The 9,297-nt window shown below is 46.2% G+C and overlaps 1 protein-coding gene across 1 annotated transcript; it reads right to left on the bottom strand.

The window, feature by feature from the left end:
- Window positions 1-2,739: 2,739 nt before the first annotated feature.
- Window positions 2,740-3,662, bottom strand: LOC136528166 (calvin cycle protein CP12-1, chloroplastic-like). Its single transcript, XM_066521093.1, has one exon. It carries the CDS (start codon window positions 3,496-3,498, stop codon window positions 3,127-3,129), a length of 372 nt encoding a protein of 123 aa, XP_066377190.1. The 5' UTR covers window positions 3,499-3,662; the 3' UTR covers window positions 2,740-3,126.
- Between the last annotated feature and the right edge of the window lie 5,635 nt (window positions 3,663-9,297).

The following is a 9,297-nucleotide window of genomic DNA, read 5'->3' as shown; positions in this document are numbered from 1 at the left end:
TCTCAAGCAGCGTGGAAGCGTGTAGTTCTATTGGGGGGTTCGTCTTTCCGTTCGTTGCCCTCCCCTTTTGGGATGGTACCGGCTACCTCCTTTTATAGCCACAAGGAGGAAGCCAGAAGTACATGAGAAGTTTACTATTTGCTGACGTATTCTGCTCCCCGGAGCAGCACGGCGTCGTGGGAGTTTCCGTCGGTGTCTAGTCGGTATGGTCTCCAGGCCGACGACATGCTGCGCTCCTGTACTTTTGTTGACTTGGTGAAGTGCCGAGACCTGGTGGCTGCTGTAGTCGGTTGTGCCGAGACCTGCTGTGCTGAGGCCTTTGCAGGCGGCAATGCGGGGTCTTGGCGGCCATCGTCGTAGTTGATCTAGGCGGAATAGTGCGGAACGTGCGTCTACAGGATATGGTACCCTGTATTGTCAGTAAGGAATGGTAAAAAGGCGATTTGACCGTTGTCCCGTCGCTCCTGTCGCGGCGCACTGCCGATCATGGCTTACGTAGTGGGTGCAACTGGGCGCATTGATTGGATGCGACAGCCTGCTAGAGCGACTTTTGAGGCGGAGGCGACGAGGTTGCAGGACGAGCCCGGCCTCGAACGAGGCGGAGCATGGCCAGCTCGCCCGAGGCCCTACCGGGAGTCTCGGGCGAGGCGGAACTCGGTCAGTTCGCTGGTCCCGAGGTCACAGGAACCCAGTTCTGACTCCCCACGTCGTGTTCGTCCTTGGTGCAGGAGTTTAGGCAGCACTGTGGCTGGTAACCCCTGCACAGTCCCGTCGTGGATGGCAGGGCGCCGACGTGCTGGTCATCGTGCGATGACGTCGTAGGGAGCTGCGGCTCTGCAGATGCCGAGGCCGAGCCAGCGTGGGGGCTCGGCGGACATGGATCCTCAGGCTGCCGAGCCCCTGAAGCAAACTACCGAGGCCTCGGAGGGAATTATTGGTCCTGGGTACTGATTCCGAGGCCACAGTATCCCAGACATTGCTCCCCATGCTGCGTTGTTCTCGGAGCAGGAGTCGGCAGCACAGTGAGGCATGGGCACCAACCACGTGCATAGTGGTTGGCACAGTGGCGGGTAACCCCTGCCCAGTCCTGCCTCCTGTCCCGTCGGCCATTCCGCTGTACTGTGTCGAGCATGCGGCCGACGTCAGGGGCAGCAGTTGGCTGAGTTAATGCGACACGACGTTTTGTCAGAGGGATGGGTGAAGGAAGAGGCAGCAGAGTGCTGCCGAGCCCGCCTCGCACGAGACGGAGGGTCGGCGGCCCGGCCGAGGCCTGCGACAGGAGGGGGTCGGCCGAGGCCTTCGGTGGGGGATCGCCCGAGGTCAGCGGTGAGGGGGCCTCGGGCGAGTCGGAGAATCGGCCGAGGCCAGCGGTGTTTAGCTGGTTTCGATTTTTACGAAGTCTACGCAGTCGTTTTTTGGTTCTTGCTTAGGGTACCCCTTCTCATGGTATCCGACACACGGGTAGGGGCCGTATGAGGTTTTTGGGAAGCGCCGTCGTGACTGCTCGCAGAACGTTTCTTCCCTCTACGCGGGTGTTCGTGGATCTTCATCGACGGTCTGATTCGTCTACTTTTGCAATATCTCTAGCGCCGACACCCCAGTGTAAGAATGCCTATACTTTCTCTGTTGTTCGTTGTTGTGTTTCTTATGTTACTAGCACTAGAGAGTTTGAGTTTGTTTTGGATCGTAGTGCTAGTGTTAAATCGCACACCTATGTTATATGCTGTTGTTCTTTTTCTTAATATCGAAATTAATTTATGGTCACTAAATTGCTATTATTTATAACAAGCTGCACCGTCGAGGAAACTTTGAAGGAGACCAAGGTTGGTCGTGTAGCTCTCGCTCCTGCCTGTCTGCTCTTGCCGTTCGACATGCTCCTCGACGTCTTGACCTCGCCCTCCCGCCGGCGCTCCTCTTCGCAACCCTCCGCGCCGGTATGCGGTGGAGGCGTTGCGCAGTTATTGGTGGTGGTGGCGTGCGCGGTCGAGTCCATCTCCTACATGCTCACCTAAGGCCACGGTGCATTGTCGGCAACAAGAGCGATAAAGATAGTGGATGCTTCTTGGAAGAAGTATATGTTTCAGGAAGCACAAAGAGAACGAGAGCATGCCGGCAGACTGCTCAACAGTTCACGTGAACCACACACCTTTTAGCTTGCTGATTACATTTTTTTTTTCAAAAGCCATCGACAAGAGTATGCCGGGCATATATTGATAGAGAAGGAGTCAAATACAAACAAAATTAGAAAAAAAAAGAAAACCTCAACACTTACGAAGGCTTGTTGATTACATAATTGGTATTCTATTCCTAGCTATTAGTTATGTTTATCCTCACTCTATCACTCACTTCGCTGGTTGGTGGCTGCTGCGGTGTTGCCTCCACATTTGACATTCATTTCTTTGTGATGGACTTGAGATTGGTTTCTTACAACAGAACATCAGTTGCTTCGGAGGATTTGTCCAAGAGCACCTGAGATCGCAGAATTCTAGATGGACTTACCTATGGTGGATTGTAGTGCCAAATGCTGGAACTGAGAGCATCTATATCCATAAAAGGTTTAGTATTGTTTCATCTTAATTATATCGAACCTGCAAAAAAAATAGTTTGTTTTTGTACGCAACAGCTCCAACAGATAATCCTGTAATGTTCTCCTTACTTCTGGTGAATCTCAAAACTGTAAACCTAACTACAGTCTTTCCTGTACATGATTTGAATAGAAGAAAGGAGTTTGCAGAAACAAGTTCATGTGCACACTGTCCAAAAAAATATATTAGTTAGTAGCATGTAGCAACTGGGATCTAATTGCTTGAACTTGATGGATTCTTAACAAATGCAAAGTATTTGTCAGTTCATCTCAAACTTTAAACACACTTGGCACAAGAAATTAATCCAAACAACTATTAGTATACCATCCCAATATCTTTACCGGGGAGGCACCTGTCATCCTAGTATATATGAATGATACATCCATACAGGTAGAGAAGCATTCGGTAGTTTCATACGAGTTCATTCCTCCCCGCCGAGTATTATTCTTTTGTACCACAACCTTCTTCCTTTATTATGTCGATCGCCTATTATAATAACAAATTAATAACACGTTTGATTCATTACTTGTACACGCGCTTATTAGTTGTCGTAGATGCGGCACTCGTCGGTCTCCGGGTTGTCCTTGCAGTACTTCTCGAGCGGGTCGCTGTTCTCCTTGAGGTTGTCGCGGGCGTGGCTCGCCGCGGCGCTGATCTCCTCCACATTGTCCCACGCCGCCGCGCATTCCGCGGTGCCCTTCTCGTCCGCGCACGTCGCCTCCGCCTCCTTGATGCTCTCCGACAGCTTGTCGGAGATATCCGGCGGCGTGGCTGGCCCGGTCGACCTCACGGCGAACCCGCCACGGCGCGCCACGGGGAACCAGACGCGGCTGGCCGCCTTCCTCCTTGGGAGCACATCGGCGGCCGCGAAGGTGGTCGCCCGAATAGAGAGGCTTGCCACCGTCGACGCCATTTCTATCTTAGCTAGCTAGCTTCCTGTTACAAACAAACTCGCTCTCTTGCGTCGACAAGGGATGGTGTGTAGTGCTGGCTGTCACGTAGCTAGAACTGTGCTTCAGTACTTGGCATTTTGCGCTGGAGAGACGAGGTTAATATATAGCTTTGTTCGTCGAAGCGCAGGCGTTTTACGTGCACTCGTTTCTTATCGCCTCTTGGCCACTCGTTGTGGTACACGTCGCTGCTGCGTTTAGAGATATTTGAAGCCTTGAGTGTGACTTGGGAGGGAGATCTTTTGCTCGATCGGTTCGGGAGATCGGAGTTGTTGGCAAGAAAAAACTTGCAGGTGTGCAAGCGTTGCACGGTCTTTTTGTGCTTGTTGTAAAGTTCGTGTAGAACACGATATTTGATGCGAGGTCCGTGTTGTGCCGCTTGTGTAGAAAAGTGAACTCGATGCGACAAAAACAACAACTCGTTTTCAGGAGTGAACCAAATATCTGAGATATTGTCGGAGGCTGCAGATCGGAGAAACAAACAAATGGTTAGCACTACTACTATTATTGATAAATTTCTAGATATTTTTGAACTCGATACATTTATAATTGTGGTGCCCGAGGATAACGTAGGAGATGCATGTCTGGCTGACAATAATCCAAACAAAAGGGCACGGGAGTACTGGACATCCAAGACTAGTGGATGCGTGGACCCAGAGCCTCCGACCGTAGTCCTCTGATTAGGCACAATCATTGACAGCTTTCCTAAAGGGGATGTGACATAGTCCTATGAATAAATATATTTTTAGAATTGTCTTAAATTAAATTTTTTAAATTTTAACTAAATTTCTAGAAAAATCCGTCAAAATTTATGACACCAAATTAGTGTCATTGGATATACCTAAAATATATTTTGATAATATGCTCATTTTATGTTATACATGTTGTTACTCTTTTCTATAAAATTAGTTAAACTTAAGATAGTTCGACTTGTAAGAATTCTAGGAATTCATTTATCTGGAGACTGAGAGAGTATATAATTATAATATATTGTTTACTAGTGATTTGCCGGCACCCATGCACGCGCATAGAGACACATAAATCCCTTTTGAACTTCTATACAGCGATAGTATAGTAATATGAAAGGTAAGGCAAACATAAGTGAAAATGAGTTTGATACATGGTATAGGGTTAGATGACCCAACTTATCAATTTGGTAGGACCAATATGGTTAGGAAGATAGATTTTTCCAAACAAGCATGGGATGTCTGTAATTCTAATTGATATAACTAGAATGAGCATGGGGGTGAATATGACCATGTTATGATAAGATCAATGACAAAGGTTAATGAATATCATATCATAAATTATATATGACATGATAAGTTGACATAAACATTATAAATAATAAGTGAATACACACATTATATGTTGCAAGCAACATTGTGTTATTCATAGTAAGCTAAGATAGCGAGGACATTTTTCTTGGTATGGCAGCTCAACCACACAAACTAATCACAGGCATACAACCTAACCTGCATAGCGGGATGCTCGATTTCAGTCATGTGTAACCTTATGACTAAGAAGGACATGTTGCCTAGTATTTTGGTGCCAATCTTTTATAAGCCCAAGGAGCAGTACACAAAAGATTTAGGAAAGAAAGGGAGAGATAACATGGAAGCAAACCCGTAACAGTCTAATAGGAACCACGGAGCGTGAGTCCTTCATCCCATCTGGTACTCTTCTTTATCACCGTTGTCTTCAACTACTTTTAAGTTTTTGATAATCACTACTGGTCGGAAGTCCCCATCACTGCAAGTGTGACTTGGGAGGGAGATCTTTTGCTTGGTTCGGGAGATCAGAGTTGTTGGCAAGAAAAACTTGCAGGTGTGCAAGCGTTGCACGGTCTTATGTGCTTGTAAAGTTCGTGTAGAACATGATGTTCGATGCGAGGTCCGTGTTGTGCTGCTTGTGAAGAAAAGTGAACTCGATGCGACCAAAACAACATGTCGTTTTCAAGGGTGAACCAAATATCTGAGATATTGTCAGAGGTTGCGGATCAAAGAAACAAACAAATGATAGCACTACTACTATTGATAAATTTCTAGATATTTTTGGACAACTTGATACATAATTAGTGGCATTCGCTATGGTAAACAACAAAAAGACTATGTCTCTTAAAAATGAAGTAAATAGTGAGACAGATTAAGATTCCTGCCAAAAGAGATTCACGATGAGTAGTTATCATATTGTTTAGTCCATAGCAATTATGCTTAAAGAGCACCATTGCAAATAACATCACAACTATTATATCTTTTGAAGCCACCTAAATCCTCACACGCCTAAGAAATTCTTTTATATCTTCAGGAATGTTGTCTTTAGCTTTGTTGTCTCGTACTTTAACATCTCTACCAGGAATTTGGTCCTCAGTGCATTCCCATCCTATATCTATTGTTTACTCGTGATTTGCCGGCATCCATACACATGTGTAGAGACACATAAATTCCTTTTGAACTTCTATACAACGACAGTATAGGGTTAGATGACCCATAAAAGGTAATGCAAACATAACTGAAAAAGAGTTTGATACATCATGATATACGGTTAGACGACCCAACTTATCCATTTTGTAGGACCAATGGTTAGAAAGATAGATTTTTCCAAACAGACATGTGATGTATATAATTCTAATTAATATAACTAGAATGAGCATGGGATGAATATGACCATGTTATGATAAGATCGACGACAAAGGTTAATGAATATCATATCATAAATTATATGTGACATGATAATAAATTGGCATAAGCATTATAAATAACTTTAACTAAAGATATAACTAGAATCACATTAGTCAAAGACAACACACACACACCTCAAAGATTGCTGGAAGTTTTTTGGTGCGTGTTTCTTAATAACATACTCTCCTTAAAAAAAATGAAATTATCGCTTTTCGAGGAGTCAACTAACTTGAAGTTTGACTAAAACTATATAAAAACCACTAATAATTATAATACAAAAATAAATACCATTAAATTGGTTATAAAATATATATTTTTATAATAAACTTTACTGGATCATATAAAAATAAACTTTTTTGGAGACATAAATATTAATATTATTCACTTTAATCTCACCGAAAGTTAAACTAGCTACTCGCACGCATCTTATAGTTATATTCTTTTGTGGACTGGTCGAGCGGGTAGTACGTAGATTTATTGAAAGGGGCGGTGATTTTTTTTTTTTTTGCACTTTGTGCTGGTGCATTAGAATGGTTTGCTGAAATCAGCACCCTGTTCGCTTGTTGGTTTCAGCCAGCCCAAATCAGCCAGCCAACAGTATTTTTCTCTCACAATAAACCAGCATCAGCCAGCCCACAAACTAACCAGCGAACAGGCCGCAGACCTCACACTGACTGATGATGTTGTTAGAATTTCAATTCACGGACTGCCAGCGTTCGAGGAGGAATATTTCTCGGTTCTTTCGCCCTCTATATATCATGCATGGAATCACGGGGAGCTAGCCTAAAGCTAGCTCTAGGTCGGCAAACTCATGTTCGAGGCTACCGTGAGTCCTTGACCTGATGCTAGCTAGACATCGGCAGTTCGGCACTGCTTTGTCCGTGGCTCCTGCCCAAACCAAGCACGTGATGAAAACCAAGTGTTTTTTTTTGAGGTCAAGAGGGGAGGGGGTTTAACACTATCCCCACCTGATATATTGCAGCCACAGATACCGGCGCGAAGCCGGGGTAGCGGGGCACGGGGCCCAAAGTACAAATGTTTAGGAATTACATTAGGGGAGAGGTAGATTCAACGGCCCTGTTCGGCTTACCCCATATTCGATTTGTTCGGTTTCTTTTTTCAGCCGGAACAGTGTTTTTCTCTCACAACTGAAGGGTCGAGATGACGGACTAGAGGGGGGTGAATAGTCTTTTCTAAAATTAATCGCGTCGGCTAACCGATATAAATGCGGAATAAAAACAATCGGTCTAGCCAAGACTACACCCCTCTATATATGTTCACTAGCACCTTGCAAAGATACTAATTATGCAACTAAGGTGCCGGGCTAGCTAGAGCTCTCCTAAACAATTCTAGGAGCAAGGTCACACAAACCTATGCCACTAGTACTTTAAGCAACAAGGAAGCTCCTACACATGCTAGTAAGCAAAAGCACAAAGCCAACTAAGCTCACTAGCAAAGCTCAATAACAAGGCAACCAATGCCTAATTAGAGAGCGCAAATACTTAGCTACACAAACTAAGCAATGCGACTAACAAGGTTACTAAAACCAAATTAGCCACGCAAGGAAGCTACTTCTATGCTACACAAGCAAGAAGATAATTAGCAAGCTACACAAGCTATCTAATTACAAGAGCAACTACACAAGCTTAATATGTATAAAAGTAATTGCAAGCTTGTGTAATGGGGATGCAATCCAACGGGAAGAACAAGGTTGACACGATGATTTTTCTCCCGAGGTTCACGTGTTTGCCAACACGCTAGTCCCCGTTGTGTTGACCGCTCACTTGGTGGTTCAACGGCTAATTAGCATCACCCGCTAAGCCCGCACGTCGGGCGCCGCAAGAACCTACCCCTTGAGTGAGGGTAGCTCAATGACACGCTTTACTAGAGTTGCTCTTCGCGGCTCCCGCGGGGCGAGCACAATCCCCTCACAAGCACTTCTCCGGAGCGCCGCACAAGCTTCTTGCGCGCTTCAACGGAGACCACCACCAAGCCGTCTAGGAGGTGGCAACCTCCAAGAGTAACAAGCACCACCGGCTTGCAACTCGATCACCTAGTGCCACTCGATGCAACCTCACGATGCAATCGCACTAGAATCGCTCACTCACACAATCGGATGATCGCTATCAAGTATGTGTGTGATGGAGGGCTCCCAAGCACTCACAAGCATGGACACTAAGTCCTTTGAGGTGCTCAGCACCAGCCATGGCCGAGGGCCACTTCTATTTATAGCCCCAAGGGCTAAACTAGCCGTTACCCCTTCACTGGGCAACGGTCGGGCCGATCGGACGCTCCGGTCGTGTTGACCGGACGCTGGACCTCAGCGTCCGGTCGCCCACAGACGGCCACGTATCCCGGTTCCAACGGTCACTTGACTTGACCGGACGCAGCAGCTTCAACTGACCAGACGTTGGACCCTCAGCGTCCGGTCGTTTCCAGTAAGGTACCGACCTCGACCGGACGCGTCCGGTCACACTTGATCGGACGCAGCCAGCGTCCGGTCACACTCCAGCTTCTACGTCATCGTACGTCAGCCTGACCGGACGTAGCCTGCCAGCATCCGGTGCATACAGATCCAGCGTCCGGTCAGTTGACCGACGTCAGCATCTTTGCGATTAACTCGTTTTCACTTCTAACTTCATCATCCTTGCTCCAAAGAGCCAACCACCAAGAATTTGCATCCGGTCGCAATAGAAAATAGGCATTCCATTTTCCCGAAAGCGCCGAATCCTTTGTAAATGTGCCAACACCACCAAAACCCATCTCACCCCTGCAAACACCACCTCCTTTGTAAATGTGCCAACACCACCAAGTGTACACCACCATGTGTATGTGTGTTAGCATTCTCACAATCATTTCCCAAAGGATGTTAGCCACTCAACTTGCCACGCCACTCGATCCTAGCGACAATGCAAAGTTAGATCACTCGAGTGGCACTAGATGACCGATATGCAAACAAGTTTGCTCCTCTTGATAGTACAGCCATCTATCCTAAACCCGGTCATAAACTTCTCTACACACCTATAGCCGGTGAAATGAAATGCCCTAGGTTATACCTTTGCCTTGCGCATTCCATTCCAT

This window comes from Miscanthus floridulus, chromosome 19 (genome assembly GCF_019320115.1).
Source record: "Miscanthus floridulus cultivar M001 chromosome 19, ASM1932011v1, whole genome shotgun sequence".
NCBI classification, from domain to species: Eukaryota; Viridiplantae; Streptophyta; class Magnoliopsida; order Poales; family Poaceae; genus Miscanthus; species Miscanthus floridulus.
This window is presented reverse-complemented; position numbering and strand designations above follow the sequence as displayed.

What these genes read in the sequence shown, in the direction of transcription:
- LOC136528166 (XM_066521093.1), bottom strand. Translation starts at nt 3,498, where the DNA reads ATGGCGTCGACGGTGGCAAGCCTCTCTATTCGGGCGACCACCTTCGCG.